This window comes from Rhinopithecus bieti, unplaced genomic scaffold (genome assembly GCF_001698545.2).
Source record: "Rhinopithecus bieti isolate Rb0 unplaced genomic scaffold, ASM169854v2 scaffold_10223, whole genome shotgun sequence".
NCBI classification, from domain to species: Eukaryota; Metazoa; Chordata; class Mammalia; order Primates; family Cercopithecidae; genus Rhinopithecus; species Rhinopithecus bieti.
In genome coordinates, this window is record NW_016806659.1 from 2951129 (window position 1) to 2969459 (window position 18331).

The 18331-nt window shown below is 52.2% G+C and overlaps 1 protein-coding gene across 9 annotated transcripts in view; it reads right to left on the minus strand.

Annotated features, from left to right (window-relative positions):
* LIMS2 (LIM zinc finger domain containing 2) overlaps positions 1–18331 on the minus strand; it is a 45666-nt gene that overhangs the window by 14120 nt on the left and 13215 nt on the right. For 4 of the 9 annotated variants that reach the window (XM_017877350.1, XM_017877348.1, XM_017877346.1 and 1 more), the window contains exons 2-4: positions 4056–4215; positions 1468–1534; positions 1058–1178 (exon numbers count right to left, since the gene is read on the minus strand). The exons of 1 other annotated variant lie outside the window; for it this stretch is intronic. In XM_017877350.1, coding sequence (XP_017732839.1) covers positions 1058–1178; positions 1468–1534; positions 4056–4211 — 344 coding nt within the window. In that variant the 5' untranslated portion in view covers positions 4212–4215. Of the gene's footprint in view, positions 1–1057; positions 1179–1467; positions 1535–4055; positions 4216–10669; positions 11311–18331 lie in introns of those variants that run through there. 4 more of the 9 variants (XM_017877351.1, XM_017877355.1, XM_017877352.1 and 1 more) reach the window with 2 other exon arrangements.

The window sequence follows — 18331 nt, forward strand, 5'->3', positions numbered from 1 at the left end:
TTCTCTCTTTGACCCAGGAATGGCGAAGTGGTGGCACAGCGGCAGAGGTGAAGGTGGTATGTGGGCAGCTGAGGACAGCGAGAGAGAGAGACCCGAAGTGGACCCCAGAATTGTCCAGACACACGAGCCATTTAGGGCTCTAGGATTCTGTCTGCAACGGCAGCCATGAGGGCGGGGCACGGAGTCCCAGACAACCCCCCATGGAGAGACCGGGAGGAAGGTGGTTCAGAGGAGGGAGTGAGCAGGCGCCGCTGTCGGGGGCGGGCAGAACCACAGGAACTCAGGGTCCCGGGTGCCAGAAGGGGGGCGTTTCTGCACCTCAGCAGCTGTGGTGAGAGCTGCTGAGGGGTCAAGAGGAGGTGTGGGTCCCTGGGCAGGTGAGACCAGGGTAGCACACATGAGGGGAGGCAGGTGTGCTGGGAGAGGCTGGGGAGGAAGGCCAGGCAGTGTTTTTAACCCAGCTCCCCAGCCTGGTCCTTCAGAAAGGACAAGAGTGGCGTGGAGAAGGGAGCCCTGGAGAAACTGTGGGAATGAACAGGGCTCAGACAGAGGCAGGGCTGCACAGGATCCCAGAGCTAGCGCCAGGGGAGGTGGGAGACAAGGCCACCTGCTATAGAGACAGTGCTCAGGGAGGGGGAATAAGAGACCAAGGCTTCACAGGAGGTGGGAACTTCTGGAGTACCCATGAGGTCGGTGGCCCTGAATTTAAGAGTAAATGTGGGCATTTCCCTCCAGCCACACTGAGCTGCACAGGTACAGGCAGGGGAAGGTGGACAGGTGGGGTCAGCAGGTGGGGTGGCCGGGGGGGTGGGGGACTGTGGGGATTTCTCATGGCTCCCGAGAGGCTGCCAGGAGCATGCCAAGCATGGGGCCCCGCAAACTGGGAGCTGGACTATCTGCCCCGGGGTAAACCGGAGGGAGGGCAGCCACGTCAGTGCAGGCTGCAGCACCGGGACCCTGCTGGGCCCTCAGCAAGTGGGTAGCACAAGGGAGGGGTGGGCAGGTGTGCTGGGAAGGGCTGTGGCCCGTCCGCTCTGGCCCGATGTGGTCACCTCACCGGCCGGCATTCTTCACGAAGCCCAGATCAGCCAGCTCCACATCACATAGCTCGCAGCGGAAGCAGCCCGGGTGCCAATTGTTGTTCATGGCCTTGATGACGCGGCCAATGATGAACTCGCCTGGAAAAGGACAGGTCCCTGCTGGCCAGGGGGCGCGTGCCCATCCCCTCTTCAGACCCTCCAAAGCCCGGTCCACCTAACACTCCACCTGCTCTCTGCCTGGCCCATGGGCTCCCTCGTGAGATGGTGGTGCCTATAGGGGGCCTGAGGGCTGCCGCTCAGAGAGGCAAGGTGGGCAATTAGGGAAAAGCTAGGCCAGTTCTGTGTGCCCCTTTGGGCCCCCGCCCCCCCACCCCGCCTGCTGCCCACTTCCCAGGCAGCCCAGGATGTGCACTGTCACCGGCCTTACCACAGGATCCGCAGCACGGAGCAAACAGCATTTGGAAGTCATGTTCACAGTACTTCCGGCCTTCAAACTGCAAAGGGGTCACAGAGAGAGGACAAGAAAACCACCTATCATCCCCACCAGCTGCCCAGGCCCTTGTCAAGTCAGGACCTGACAGCAGGGGATGAGGCACTGAGACAGGCGCATGCCGGGCTGAGGCTAGAGCAGCAGGTCCCAGGCCTGGCCAGCAGAGGACACTGGCCCTTTCCTTTTGGGATGGTGTGGTGCAAAGGGAGGGGCCCCTGTGGAAGCTGGAAAGGTCGGCAAGGCCACTTGTCAAAGGGCCGCCGGTGTCTACTAAGGATCTGGACCCTGTGGGTCAGGAGAACAGGCTGGGGGCAAGGGGGTTTTATGCCAGGAGGGATGAGATCCAGTTTGAAATGTAGTGCCACTTGGCCCTATTTCCTATACCTTCTTTGTGGGAGTAGTCCAGCTTCCCCAGAGGCCATGAAGACCCAGGGACAGGAGACAGAAGGAAGGGAAGGCAGGAAGGACCTGGGCACGGGGGAGTGTGGAGAGCTCAGGGCTGAGGCCAGCAGGAGCCGGCGTGCACACCCACCAGGCAGCAGCTGCCAGCGAGGGCCCCTGTGCTAGCCACAAGTGGGGCCAAAGCCTGCCTCTGCTTTCCTCTAACAATTGTATTTTCTATTTTTTAATTTGGTTTTTCCCTGTTCTCTAAAATGAGTGTCTTACTAGACTGAACTGGATATAGCCCTACCCAGGGACCTGTAGAGGCAGGAAGGGCTTAAACTCTTTCAGCAACGAAAATCATCTGGGCACCTACTGTGTGACAGACTTTGTTCTGGGCACATGGCCACCCCTCCCAGAATTTTGCCGACTCCTCCTGCTGCCTCTACACTTAGCCAGCATTTCTCAGGAGGCTGAAGGCACCGTGAGGAACAGCGGCTCCTGCTCTGCCAGGCGGACCACACGCCCCACATCCATCCACCAGCCAATCCCATCAGCTCTACCTCGAAACAGAGCCAGCATCTGAACCCTGGCCACCACCGCCACCACAACCACCAGTGGCATGCTGGTAAATGTTAAACAGCCAGCTCTCTGGGGCACAGAGGCAGGCCCTGCTGTGGGGTGTTTGCCAATGTCCATGGTGTGAATATTCCCGTCATGGCCAACTTACGGTTGCCGACAGGACATCGATGTGGACTTGAAGGGAGGTGTGCGTGGCCACACCAGCACAATGAACAGAAATAACCCCAGCAGCATAGACAATAGTCAAATGGAACAAAATCACTAAGCAAGTGGTATGCTTTGAGTATTTGTTACCTCTGTTTTTAATAAAATTGTATCCCATTGTATGTTTATGTAATTTAATTTTTAAACAATAACTTTGTTGCATAACCAGCTTGCAAGGCTGTTGATGATTTAACGACTGCTTTTGTGAGCTGGTGAAGGCCCCTTCACTTTCATCTGGGTGACTGTACTAATTCAGCTCCTGGTCCTGCCGGCCTCCCAGCCCAGCCCCTGTTCCGGCCCCGCCTTATACCCTCCCATCAGCGGCCAGAAGCCTCCTTCTTTTTTCTTTTTTATTTAGATAGGGTCTTGCTCTGTCACCCAGGCTGGAGTACAATGGCGCAATCTCGGCTCACTGCAAATCTCAAGCTGAGATCACTCGAACCTCCCAGGTTCAAGTGATCCTCCTGCCTCAGCCTCCTGAGTAGCTGCGATTACAGGCACCTGCCACCACGCCAGGCTAATTTTTTGTATTTTTAGTACAGACAGGGTTTCACCATGTTGGTCAGGCTGGTCTTGAACTCCTGACCTCAGGTGATTCACCCGCCTCTGCCTCCCAAAGTACTGGGATTACAGGCATGAGTCACAGTGCCTGACCAGGGCACCTTTTCAAATATCAGCACACAGTGCGACTCCTCTGCTTCACACCCCGAGGTGGCTCCTGTCTATGGCTCTGTAGAGGCCCATGGGGCCAAAAAAAATCCACCTCCCTGTCCTCAGCTCCTGGCCCTCTTCCTCTCATGCCCTTGACTTCCATCACACCAGCCTCCCTACTGCTCTCCATACACCCCATGTTCTCCCACCACAGGGTCTGTGCATGTGCTGTGCCCTCTGCCCAGTGCGCTTCCTGCAGAGGTGTGTGTGGCTCCCTCCCCTCAGGTCTGCCCAAACCTCACCTTCCCTGAGCACTACCCCACACCCCACCCCACCCCACCCTGTGAGCCCTGACCCCCAGGGCATCAGCACCAGCTGGTGGGCCGTGCAGTTGCTGTGCTCACTGTCTGGTCCCCACAGAGGGCAAGCACCACCAGGGCAGGCTCTTCCTGCCCCCAGGGCCTGCCCAGCATCTGCCCAGAGGAGGCTGGTGAAAGGTGGCTCTCCGTTAGCACCCAGAGCATCCGGGGCGCTGTTCACATCTCACAGGGGAAGGATGGGCCCGTGTAGGAGCTCAAGCCTGGCTGTGGGCTGGCTCCAGACCCGGCCCCGTCACCAGTCAGGACCACTGCATGGAGCCCAGCCCACCCACTCCTTGAGGGCAGACTCTGAGCTGGGTCTGAGAAGGCCCTCAGTAGTGTCCTCACCTCATAGAAGAGCCCCTCGGGGAAGGGCCGGAAGCACTGGGCACACACGAAGCAGTGCTCATGGTACAGCTCCCCATTGCTGTTGACAATGCGCTCAGCGGGGGCGAAGCGGGCCTGGCAACGCTGGCACACGGCATTGGCCAAGGCGTCCGACATGTTGCTGGGGGCGGGAGACAGGATGGGTGAGTCAGAGCTGGTCAGGGGCGCGGACGGGGCACATGCAGAGGCCTGCGCCCGACAGACACACCTCATATTAAAAAGTGAAGACACTCTACGGGATCAGGAAAATCGCTCTAACCCAGGGTCCAGGCTGCTCAGTGCTTGCAGTGCCCACTCCTTGGGGTGTCAGGGGCCCAGTCAACTCCCACTTGGGCCACTATTACCACTTCTTCAGGGACCACAGAGTCTCACGCACAGAACACCACCCAGCGCAGGCGGGTGGCTCTGTATTTGCACTCTTATTTAATCCCCAAGGCAATCCTGCAGCTACTATTATTATGGCTTCTTCCAGCGGAGGGACCAAAGCCTCAGAGAAGTTGAGTAACTTGCCCAAGCTCACACAACAGAGCGGGGTAAACACCTGAACCCAGACTGCTCGGTCTTCCGTGGTTCCATCCTCTGCACCATGAGTTAGTTTCAAACCGACTGCCTCCAATAAACACATAACCACCCAACCACGGAGAACGCAAGGGGGTAGCCGGGTACAGTGGCTCAAGCCTGTCATCCAGAGCACTGTGGGAGGCCAAGGTGGGTGGATCCCTTGAGCCCAGGAGTTTGAGACCAGCTGGGCAATATGGCAAGAACCCATCTCTAATAAAAACACAAAAAAAAACCCCAAAAAATTAGCCAAGTGTGGTGGTGCAAGCCTGTAGACCCAGCCCCACTCTGGAGGCTGAGGCGGAAGGATGGCTTGAGCCTGGGAGGCTGAGACTGCAGTGAGCTGTGACCACGCCACTGCATTCCAACCTGGGCAACAGAGAGAGACCCTGTCTCAAAAAAAAAAGGCAAGAGTATGAATCTTTGAGACAAGACGGGAGTGCGGTGAGGGGAGCAAAGCTCATCCATGCTGGGCACTGCCTGTCCAGAGTCAGCAGTGGGTTTCCTTCTGGAAGGGGTGAAATGCAAACTACAGGGGAAAAGCCCACAGTGAGCCAGGCCCACAGTCATTCCAGCCCCAGAGTCCTTCGGCACGGCCAGGAGGGGTCTTTTAGACTCAAAAACATGGTAAGGATGTAGTCCTAAACACCCAACTGCCTCTACGGCCTTCAGAGAACCAGATACCCAACACCTTTTGCTAGGAAGGGAGAACATGGGTTCTGTCTCAAGTGTCAACTCCCGTGGATTCCTGGAAGGCTGGGCAGAGAGGGATCGTCAGGCTCACAGGGAAGTGATGCAACCAGCTGGTAATGTTCGTCTGGGTGCAGCTGTGGTGTGGCAGGACGCAAGTGCAGTGCCTTTGGGAACACCTCTCCACCTGCCCTGCCTCCCAGGATGAATCCCACCCAGCAGTCACTCACTGCCGCAGCATCATGAGAGAAATGCCTGGTGAGTGAGGCTCCTGTCGGGCTGTTCTGCAGCCTGCTATCTGGGCAGGGCTAGCCTGAAGCGTGTCAGCCACAGAGAAAAGGGGCCTTAGACAGGATGAGCCCAGGGTTGGAGGACAGGGCTGCGCTCAGGGTCTGGGCATGGGCTGTGGGCAAAGGGTCTCACAGGAGGCTGCTGCCATATGGAGATGGACTGGAAACTGGGAAGGGGAACCCAGGCTGATGTCTCTTTCTTTTCTGCTTAGGGCCCCATGTGGCAGAGGCTGGCTGGAAGGCTGTTCAGCGAGGCTTTCTGGGCATGCTGGGCTTCCACCTTGGCCTGCCCCTGGGATGCTTAGGAGACCAAAGCCACCATGCGAGCCCACATTCAGGCCAGAGGGGCAAGGAAGCAGAGATGGTGGCAACAAGAGTTGGGAAGAACCCAAGAAGAAAGGAGGCCTCGGCACCCAGCGGCTGCTCCTCAGTCCTCCCAGCTCCCTGCTGGTCTTCACAGGGCAGGCCAGGCAGGCCACCAGGGTGGAGCATGGCCGCCCCAAGCCACCCTCGAGGGCTAGGCTGGGCTTCACTAGGATAGGCTTGGTTTCCTTCCCGGAGAACACTGTGAACCTCCTCTCCTGAAACACACACCCAAGGTGACAGGGAGGATGTTCCAGTGCCTGACCATGAGCCAGACCTTGGGAGTCTTAAGTCGGAAATCAACAGGAAATCCCATGCCTCGGGGCCTGGAATTCCTCACTCCAAGGACCCAGAAAACGAAGCCAAATTAAGGACTTCCAGCCCCAGCATTTCGGATTCCGCCTTAAAGCCAGACCTGTAGACCCCAGTGACTAAGCACACACCCCTCGCACCCTTTCCAGGCTCCTGTTCTCTGCCCCAGGGGCTGCTGTTTAGGGCCTGCACCCACAGGCCTGCCCCCTCTGGCTTCCAGGTGGGCTGACCCTCCTCCCACGAGCCAGGTGCTGCTGGGACCCGTGCCTCTCCTTGTGGTTACCGGCCCTCCTGCACCGCTAGCGCAGCTGCTTTACCACCCTTCCTCCCTCCCCGTTTCATAAACAGACCCTCAGTTAGCACTCCCCAGCTACCATGCTTCCCACTGACAGGTGAATCCGGCCGGGCTTCTGGGTCTGGCGGGGACTTGGAGAACTTCTCTGTCTAGCTAAGGATTGTAAATGCACCAATCAGTGCTCTGTGTCTACCTAAAGGTTTGTAAACACACCCACCAGCACCCAGTAAAAACTGACCATGCTATATAAAACAGACCAATCAGCTCTCTGTAAAACGGACCAATCAGCAGGATGTGGGTGGGGCCAAATAAGGGAATAAAAGCAGGGCACCACAGCGAGCCCGGGAGTGGCGTGGGTCCTTGTGTACCTTGTGGAAGGGGTTTTATTTTGCTTTTTGCAATAGGTCTTTAGTGCGATCACTCTTTGGATCCGTAATGCCACCTTTGTGGGCTATAACATTCTCCACAAAGGTTTTCAGCTTCACTCCTGAAGCCAGCGAGACCATGAACCCACCTGGAAGAACGAACAACTCGAGACGCACCATTTTTAAAAGCTGTAACACTTACTGCCAGGGTCTGTGGCTTCATTACTGAAGTCAGTAAGACCATGAACCCACCAGAAGGAAGAAACTCCGGACATACCTGAGTATCTGAAGGAACAGACTCCAGACACGCCATCTTTAAGAACTGTTAACACTCATCGTGAGGGTCTGCAGCTTCATTCTTGAAGTCAGCGAGACCAAGAACCCACCAAAAGGAACCAATTCTGGACACACCACCAGGGTCCTAACAGTAGCCTGGCCACACCCTCTCTCCATTTTCCCGCTCATCTTCCAGTCGAACCTGGAAACCAGTCCCTAACCAGTTCCCCAGCTGGTTCCCGGACGCCTCCAGTGAGATCATTGCCGCCAGTGCCCGGCAGGCCCTGCACAAAGCCTGGCATAAGCAGGTGGGGTGTGGGGGTGGCCACCTCCCTCCTATGCCCAGGGGCTGCCCCAGGCCAAGTCACAGGCACCACAGCCCCTAACAGTAGCTCTGTGAAAGGCTCTGGGGCTGCATCCCCACCACGCCCCACCGAGGAGCACAGGAACATTCCGATCCAAGGGCAAAGACAAACAGCATGCAGAGACAATGGAGATTCAGCACCGTGAGAGTACACGTTTGCTGGCTCCTGCAGGGGAGGAAGAGGCCTGGGCCCACGCGCCCAGCTTTACACCTGATAGCCCCAGCCACCAGCCTGGAACCTCAAGAAAGGTGCTGGCTTCTCCAGGCCTCATTTCCTCTTCTATAAAGAGGTGCACCAGAGAAACAGTAGCCACCTCGAGGAGCCAAAGTGAAGAATGAATGACACCCACATGTCCAGCACAGAGCACCAGGCCAGGCGGGCAAAGCGCTGGATAAAAAGAACTGTTGTTTTCCAGCAACTCTGGGAGCCTTCCAGAGTCCCTCTGCGTGGCTCAGCCCAGGGGAAGGCCTGCAGGCTGCGAGAGAGCAAAGGGTCAGAGTTGTGGACATTCCATGTCCTCCTTTGCACATTCCTTCAGGATAGGGAACACAGTCTGCCCAGTTATCCCCCAGGAGACACCACTAGCTGCCCCCAGCTGGACTACATAGAACATACTGCCCAGGGCATGCCCAACATGGAAGCCAAACCCCAGATCTGGGGTACAGCACACCATCTCGTGCCCTCCAGCACCCCAGAATGCTCTCAGTCTTGACAGCCAACACAAGCCAATTTGTTGCAAGATGTCTCTGAGTCTGGGGTGGGATCAGAGGAGCCTGCTCTGTTCAGGCCTTGTAAGGGGAGGAGGCTGGTTCCAGATAAGGAGATTGAAGCACAGAGAGGGTTAGTAATGAGCTGAGGGTCACACAGGATTAGACTCATGCTCCCCCCATCTCCTCCTGGCATCCCCCATTCCCGATTCTGTTTCTTCAGCAACCCCAGACCTCCTTCCATCCCAGCCTCTCCGATACCTGAGTCTAGGAAGAAAGTGTAAGGATCTGGGAAGAGTCAGGGGCCAGCCACAAGGGGTCTGGTCACACCCAAGATGAGCCAGTGTTGCTGAGGCCACGTCAGCCTGAGCAGCAGTCAGGCCAGGGGTGTGTCCTCTATAACCACGCACACCAGGCTGCAACCCAGGCCCGGACAACCCCTGCCTGTGTGACCTGCAGCAGAGGACTCTGAACCTCAACTTCCTCATCTATAAAATTGGCCAGGAGTAGCTACCTCCAGGGAGGGAGGAAGTGAGGTGAGTCCTGCAAGCACAGCCCATGCTTTCGTCTTTCATCCAATAAGTCTTCACCTAGCACCCGTGCTGATAGGCACTATTCCAGGTGCAGAGAGCTTCGGGGAGGGACCCCACTGCAGCACAGCCCAGGGAGCACCTTCAGTCCCTCAGCACTGCCTGGGCCTCCTCCCTGCCCTGCCTCCACGAAGCCAGCCAGAGGCCAGTGTCAGGGGTCACCTGGCTACATGAGGTCAACAAAAATGTACACAAAGCCAGTCCACCATAGGGACGCTAAAAATTAACATCCTGCCTTGGGCTGCCATACACAGGATGCATTGACACCATCAGAAACAGACTCCAAATCGGTATGAAACCTGTCTGAAATTAAAGCTTTTTCTGAAGCCCTTGCCATACCTCTTTGCTCTAGCGGCTTTACTTTTAAGTAGGTACACCTGAAACGTCACACTGACAACAGAGAACTAACAGAGGACATGAACCAGAAGTTCAGAGAAAAACAGTGTGAATAGTCACGTGTGTGTGCATGCTCAGGGCTGCCCCAGGCCTGTCATCATCGTGCCTGTCCTGCCTGCATCTCAGCTGTGGTGCCAGTACTGTGAAAATCACTCTCCAGGACAGCTTTGGGGCCATCAGTGCCCTGGCCACCCACAGCCTGGTACCAGTTATGCCGCACGCATCCAGGGCTGTCCAGAGGCTGGCCAGTGAGGATGCCTGCTCCAGCTCTGCCACACTCAGGTGGGTGACTTGGCCTCCTGAGTCCCCACCTGAACAGCAGGCTGCACCACACCTGCTGTGCCAGCACATGTGGGAGCCCAGCGTGCAGCAGGGACTCCACAGATGGCTGTGCTGCCGGCCTGCAGTTTCTGCCCTCCATTCGGTGCCCTCCTTCCTCCTCTGTTCTCAGCAGAAGGTATCTTCGATGGCTCAGTCCTCTAACTGCCCCTCTGGGAGCCTTCCCTGACCACATACGAGGAGCTCAGAGCGGGCTGTGCTTGCCCTGGGTGGCATTGGCGTTCCTCTGCTCCTGGGTCCTCCAGGCCCTCCCCTGTGTCTGTGACTTATGCTCCTGGCTCCCTTCCTGGCCCCCCAGCCCTTCTGCCCAGCCTTGGCCTCCTCCCCAGGGTCCCCATCGGTCACTTTGATCAAGAATCCCAAGCTCACAGCCCTATTACTCTCTCTCCCCCACTGGCCCTTGGGCACTGCAAAGGCAACATGTCCAGGAGCTCCTCCTCGTGCCCCTGACCCCAAGAGTGAGGGGAGGTGGCTCCACCACCATCCCCGTGCCCCTCCCAACCTCCCCATCCAGAATCAACTCATCCTCTGAGATGCCCTGAGGACCATCCTCAACTCCACTTCCCCCTCCTCCCAGCCCAAAAGGAGCCTGTCTACACTGGCAGGCCTCCATGGAATGAAGCAGGGCAGGCTTTAGAGTCAGTCTAACCTGGGTTCAAATCACAGCGCCATGTTTGGGGTGGGTGAGTCCAGCAGGTGCCTGCTCTGCTCAGAGCCTGTCTGCTCATTTACAAAGTGCAGCAGCATCATCCCAGTCTGAAAGCAGTGCTGGGGGCTACACAGGCTCCCTGCTCTCTAACACAGGTCCCTGGGCACACCCTGCCAAGAGAGCTGATCACAGGTGACATCCAACCCAGTTAGATAAAGTCGCACGCGCCCACCCTGTCGCCAACCCAGGGCCCCTCCGACGCCCGGGGAGAGCGCCCACGGTGTAGGAGGGCCCGGCCGGGTTTCCGAGGGAAGGCCTGCCCAGCCGCGGCAGCTTTCCGGCCATTGTCCCCGCCACCTGCCCCGCCCCTGGCCACCTACCCCGCTGCAGGCGTCGGGCTCTGCCGGTGCTGGCGCCGCCGGTACAGCCCCGACGCGGCCAGCGCACCGAGCCGGGCCGCCATGGCGCAGGGCAGCCGCCTCGAGGTCGCGGGCGCGGGCCGCCTGGTGCAGGGGCCGAGGGATCACCTCGGAGGGGCGGCGCGGCCGCCTCAGGCCAGACACCGCGACGGGACGGGCGTGTGGGCGCCTCCCCCGCGCTGGTCGCCAGCTCACGTTACGCGCTGGGATCTCCAAAGGGCAGCGGAGTCAACTCCAAATAGAAAGGATATTGTTTGCGCCGTGGGGGCAGCTCCTGAAAGCTGAGGCTGGCAGGGTTGGGTCCCGCTGGGAGGGAACTGGTCTGGGAAGGCCCCAGACAGCACTGAGGTGAGGTCCAGTGGCGGTAGGACACCCAGGAGGTCTCCAGCTGCCACCTGCCAGGAGGAAAGCCTGTGCCCGTGGACACACTGAGGAGGGCAGAGTCAGCTGAGGAGGACGGGGAGGACCTGGCGCCTTTAGGATCCCTGCCAACGGTTAAGAAACCGAGGACCGGAGCCACACAGGCCCACATTCTGCTTTGCTCCCTTCTCTGAGAGCCTCTGCCACAAACATCACCCTGGAGCACCCAGACCAGGGCAGAGCCGATCATCTGGATCTGGCCAACAAATGGTCAGGCACCCCAAAAGAGGTTTAGAGAAAAGGCAATCCTCCAGCTTCCAGGGGAACAGACGCAGAGGGACCTGGTGGAAACCACCAGGAAGGCACCATGTCCCCCGCATTTTTACCCAGAGAGACTGGCAAAGTTCCTTGTGATTCATAAGCACCCACGGTCAGCATCCAAACTGTGGCCAAGGTGACCCTGGTCAGCAATACAATAAAGATCCAGAGCACTCATGGAAATCTTTAACATTGATTCCGTTTCCCTGAAAGACCTTTCTAGAAAGGTCAGAAAGCTTGAGCAGTATCTTCTTCTGCCTCCCGAAAGCAAGAGCTGGCAGCTGTCACTAAAGACAGCAGGGGACTGATCCTCCCAAACTAGAGTGGGAGAAAGCCTTGGAGGGGCTCACTGGCTCTCAGATACCAGGCCTACACGCCACCGAGGAACACACTCACCCAGCAAGTCCCAACAGGAGGAGGTACTCATTAAGCACCCTGGCAGTCAAGTGGCAACAAGCATTGGGTACAGTATAATTTGTAAATGCAGCCCAATTCCAAAGTTGCCCAACACTGATCAATTCAACAAATAGATTTTAAAGGTGGCCCTAGGAGCTAAAGGGCATGGAGAAGGTGAGCCCAGAGGAGCCAAAATGAGTAAGGAATACCGCTGACTCTCTGATGTAGGTAGCTGAATGCTTAAGAAAACTTATACAGAAAATGTTCTTACAGCAGCTACAAGTCAATGTGATAGGGCCTAGGCTCCTCTCACCACTCCCGACTCAGCCCATCCATGTGGAAATCCTCAACACTAGAATCCGGGACTCTCAGGCAGACCCACGGTTTTCTGTAAGGAGGAAACATTTATTTAGGGCTCCAAGGGTCACATATAATGCTGGAAAGGAGGCTACAGCCACAAGTGTTTTGTACAACATAATTTGTAAATGAAGTTCAAGCACAAGTTTACCAAGTACTAATCAATTCAACAAATATTTACTATAAAAGTGGACATCGAAGGCTAGAAATTGAGAGAGGCTTAGAGTCTGAGCCCAAATTCCAAATCTCTGCACAACCTTACCGCCCATTCTGCAGCCTGTCCTACTGCAGGGATGGGATTGGGGGCCACAGATACTGAAAACTCAATCTAGAACTCTATACAAAGTATTATACACCATGACCAAATGGGATTTGGGTCAGTGCTCTGGCTCTTGACATTTGCAAACACACCGAGAGTGATGTCAGCAAAAAGTGGTGGAGTAAGGACCTCCAGAAGTTCAACCCTCCATAAAAGCAATGAAAAATCCAGCAAAAATGATCAGAATCTACTCTTTCAGAACTCTGCAAATCCACCAAAGGTTTTCAGTAACCCTAGGAACGTTTGGTCAAGAAAAACAGATGAATCATGGTAAAAAACAAACAAACAAAACACAACAACAACAGTGAGGTTTGTGTTGTTTTAACTTATCCTAGTCCCTTATTCCTGCTCCCTAACTCCATGCCTGCCTTGAAAAACGATAATAGCCTGTGTTCCCAGTAAGGAAGTAACAGAATGGAATATTATGAACAACTGTATGCCAATAAATGAAATAACCTATCTGAAATGGAGAAATTCCTAGAAGGACACTACCAAAACAGACTCAAAAAGAAATAGAAAATCCAAATGTATCAGTCTGTTTTCATACTGCTATTAAGAACTGCATGAGACTCAGTAAATTATAAAGGAAAGAGGTTTAATCAACTCACAGTTTAACAGGGCTGGGGAGGACTCAGGAAACTTACAGTCATGGCAGAAGGCAAAGGGGAATCAAGGCATCTTCTTCACAAGGTGGCAGGAAGAAATACGAAGCGAAGGGGGATGAGCCCCTTATAAAACCAGCAGTTCTTGTGAGAACTCACTATCACAAGAACAGCATGAGGGGAAACACCCCCATGATTCAATTATCTCCACCTGGTCTCTCCTTTGACACGTGGGGATTATAGGGATTACAATTATCTCCACCTGGTCTCTCCTTTGACCCGTGGGGATTATAGGGATTACAATTATCTCCACCTGGTCTCTCCTTTGACCCGTGGGGATTATAGGGATTACAATTCAAGATGAGATTTAGGTGGGAACACAAAGCCTAACCAAATCACCAAATAAGGCCAATAACACGTAAAGAGACAGAGTAACCAAAAAACTTCCCACAAAGTAAAGCCAGAGCTACATGGTTTCATTGGTGAATTATATCAAAGGTTTAACTAGAATTAACACCAAATCTTCACACACACACACACACACACACAAAACACCAGTGTGGTGGCACATGCCTATAATCCCAGCTACTCAGGAGGCTGAGGCAGGCAGGAGAATCACTTGGACCCAGAAGGCAGAGGTTGCAGTGAGCTGAGATCACACCACTGCACTCCAGCCTGGGTGATAGCGTGAGATCTTATCTCAAAAAGAGAAAAAAAAAAAAAAAAAACCACCAAACCTTCACAAAATCTTTCCAAAAAAAGAAAGACTGGAAGGAACACTTCACAACTCATTCTATAAGTGTTACCTTGATATCAAAATAAAACACGAAGGTCACATAGATGCAAATGTCCTTGATAAAATACAATAAACTAAATCTAACACTCTATATATCAGGTATTATACAACATGACCAAATGGGATTTATCCCAAGAATATAGGGTTTGTTTCACATCCAAAATTCAATGTAACATACCATATCAATAGAATAAAGGGAGGACACTCTATGACCATCTCAATAGATGCAGAAAACACATTTGGCAAAATCCAACACCCTTTCATAATAAAAGCACCCAACAAACTAGGAATAGAAGGGAACTTCTTCAATTTGATAAGGAGCATCTACCAAAAACCCATAGCTAATATCATACCTAGTGATGAGAAAATGAATGCTTTCCTCCTAAGGTCAGGGGGATTTCCAGTCTTGCTATTTTCAGCATTGCACTGGAGATTCTATCAAGGACAGTTAGACAAGAAAAAGAAATAAAAGACATCTAGTTTGAGGAGGAAGAGTAAAACTATTTTTATTTACATATTACATACTCATATATAGAAAACCCTGAAGAATCCCCCCTCAAAAAAAGAAACCCTATTTACAGCTAAGAAATGAGTTCAATAAGTCTGCAAGGTATAAGATCATTATACAAGAATCACTAGCAATGAGAAATCTGAATATGAAATAAAACAACCCCATTTGGGACAGCATCAAAACGAGGAAAATACTTAGGAGTAAGTTTGACAAAATAAGTGCAATACTTCTTATTCACTGAAAACTATAAAACATTATTGAAAGAAATTAAAGAAGACCTAAATAAAGATAAAGATATCCCATATTCATGGATTGGAAAACTTAATATTGTTAAGATGGCAATACAACACTACATCAAATTGACCTATAGATTCAATGCAATCTCCATTAAAATTCCTGCCTTTTTAAAAGTAATAGACAAGGCATTCCTAAAATTTATATGAAAATGCAGGTGATACAGAATAAAAAAAAAAAAAAACTTAAAAAAAAAGGGCCAGGTGCAGTGGCATACACCTGCAATCCTAGCATTTTGGGAGGCCAAGGCAGGTGGATCACTTGACGTCAGTAGTTCAAGACTATCCTGGCCAACATGGCAAAACCCCATCTCTTCTAAAAATACAAAAATTAGCCAGGCGTGGTGGCACACACCTGTAGTCCCAGCTACTCGGAAGGCTGAGGCAGGAGAATTGCTTGAACCCAGGAGGCGGAGGTTGTGGTGAGCTGAGATCAGGCCACTGCATTCCACCCTGGGTGACAGAGTGAGACTCCATCTCAAAACAACAACAACAAAAAAAAAAAAAAAAAGAAAGAAGACTCATGCTTTCCAATTTCAAAACTTACTTAAAAATTACAATTTACTTACTAAAAATTACAAGTGTGGCACTGGTGTAAGGAGACATATACACCCATAGAACAGAACCAAGAGCCCAGAAATAGGCTGGGTGCAGTGGTTTATGCCTGTATTCCCAGTACTTTGGAAGGCTGAGGCAGGCAGAGCCCAGGAGTTCAAGACCAGCCTGGGCAACATGGCAGAATCTCGTCTCTACAAAAAATACAGAAAGTAGCCAGGTGTGGTGGTGCGTACCTGTGGTTCCAGCTACTCGGGAGGCTCGGGTAGGAAGATCACCTGAGCCAGGGAGGTTGAGACTGCAGTGTACCAAGATCTTGCCACTGCACTCCAGCCTGAGTGAAAGAGTGAAACCCTGTCTCAGAAGAGAGTCCAAAAATAATCCCATATATTTGTGGTCAACTGAATTTTGACAAGAGTGGCAAGACCATTCAATGGGGGAATGAGTAATCTTATCAACAAATGATGCTAGGACAACTGGATAGCTACATGCAAAAGATTTAGTTTAAACCCTTACTTCATGCCATATAGGAAAAAAAAATTGACTCACAATAGATCAAAAACCTAAATGTTAGAGTTAAAAGTATAAAACTCCTAGAAGAAAAGAGATGGTTTCATTTCATGAGCTAGGATTAGGCAATAGTTTCCTAAACATGACAACAAAAACTCAAGCAACTAAAGAATAAGGAAATAAATTGGATTTCATTAAAATTTAATACTTGTGTATATCAAATGACACAATCAAGAAAATGAAAAAGATTATCCACAGCAAAGGAAAAAATATTTGCAAATTGGCTGGGCACGGTGGCTCATGCCTGTAATCCCAGCACTTTGGGAGGCAGAGGTGGGAGGATCACCTGAGGTCAGGAGTTCAAGACCAGCCTGGCCAAAATGGTGAAACCCCCTCTACTAAAAATACAAAAAAAAAAAAAAAAAACAGCCGGGCATGGTGGCACACGCCTGTAGTCCCAGCTACTGGGGAGGCTGAGGCAGAAGAATCGCTTGAACCTGGGAGGCGGAGGTTGCAGTGAGCTGAGATTACACCATTGCACTCCAGCCTGGGTGACAGAGTGAGATTCCATCTTAAAAAAATTGCAAATCATATGTCTGAGAAGTGTCTAGTATCCAAATAAATAAGGAACTCTTATAATTCAACAATAAAAAGACAACCCAATTTAAAAATGGGCCAAGAGTTTGAATGGACATTTCTCCCAAGAGGATTTACAAGTGGCCGACGGACGCATGAAAAGATGCTCAACATTATCGGTCATTATCAGTCATTAGAGAAGTGGAAATCAAAACCACAATATGACACCTCTTCACACCCACTAAACCAGACAACAATAACAAGCATCAGCAAGGATGTCGGGAAATTGGAACCTTCATACATTCCTGGTGTAAAATTTAATAAATGTAAAATTGTTCAATTATTTGGAAAACAGCTTGGCAATTCCTCAAAAAGTATAACATAAGAGTTACCATATGCCCAGCAAGTCCAGTCCTGGGTATATATTCAAGGAGAAAATGTATGTTCACACAAAAACTTGTATAGGAATGTTCATAGCAGTATTATTCACGGTAGCCAAAAAGTGGCAACAATTCAAATGTCCACCACGGGTGAATGGAGAAACAAACTGTGGCACAGTGGAATATTATTTACCCAGAAAAAAGGAATGAAGTACTGATTCATGCTACAATATATGGATGAACCTTGGAAATATGTTCTTAATAAATGAAAGAAGTCAGGCACAAAAGGCCATATAATATATGGTTCCATTTATGTGAAATGTCCAGAACAGGCAAATCTGTAGAGACAGAAGGCAGGTTACTGGTGGCCAGGGCTGGGAGGAGGGGGAAATGGGGATTGTCTGCAAATCGGTGCAAGGTTTCTTTTAGGAATGATTAAAATGTTCTGGAATTAACGGTGATGGTTGCACAACCTTGTGAATGTACTAAAAACCACTGACCTGTACCATCTAAAATGGTGAATTTAATAATACGTGAACTATGTCTCAAATTTTAAAAAACACATGAGTAATGAAGAATGCAACTACATGGTTTCCTAGAGGCTGGAACTGAGGCCCCAAGCTGTGAGGCAGGGCTGCCTCCCCAAGGCCCTGGGGCATGTGCCCTCAGCCCAGTGGGCAGAGGCAGAGATGCCACAAACAGGCTGTCCCCCAGAGCCAGCTCCCCCACCAGACTCCTCATCGGGAGGCTGAAAACAACTCCATGAGTTTCCCGTGTATTCCTCCAAGGACATGGGTGAGGACACAGTAGGTTTTACGTTCATATGTGTATTCAGTCACCTCATCTCAGCAAGACATGCATTCACCCATGGAAGTATCTCATTAGGGTGGTTATCCTGCTAAGTCATCTAAGTAAATATTCACCTTCAGAAATGTACATGCTACACCTAAACAGAACAAGGAGGACAATGACAGTGCTTCCCTTCCCCACCTGGAAATGAAGACCTAAGGGATGGTTAAGCCTGCATGCAGGTTGGGCACAGTGGCTTACGCCTGTAATCACAGCACTTTGGGAGGCCGAGGCAGGTGGATCACGAGGTCAGAAGATCAAGACCACCCTGGCCAACATAGTAAAAACCTGTTTTTTTGGTAGAGACCACGGTAAAACCCTGTCTTTACTAAAACTACAAAAAAAATTAGCCAGTCGTGGTGGTATGCACCTGTAGTCCCAGCTACTCGAGAGGCTGAGGCAGGAGAATTGCTTGAACCTGGGAGGCAGAGGTTGCAGTGAGCTGAGATCGCACTACTGCACTCCAGCCTGGGTGACAGAGCAAGACTCCATCTCAAAAAAAGAGAAAGAGGCCGGGCGCGGTGGCTCAAGCCTGTAATCCCAGCACTTTGGGAGGCCGAGACGGGCGGATCACAAGGTCAGGAGATCGAGACCATCCTGGCTAACACGGTGAAACCCCGTCTCTACTAAAAAATACAAAAAACTAGCCGGGCGAGGTGGCAGGCGCCTGTAGTCCCAGCTACTCGGGAGGCTGAGGCAGGAGAATGGCGTAAACCCGGGAGGCGGAGCTTGCAGTGAGCTGAGATCCGGCCACTGCACTCCAGCCCGGGCGACAGAGCGAGACTCCGTCTCAAAAAAAAA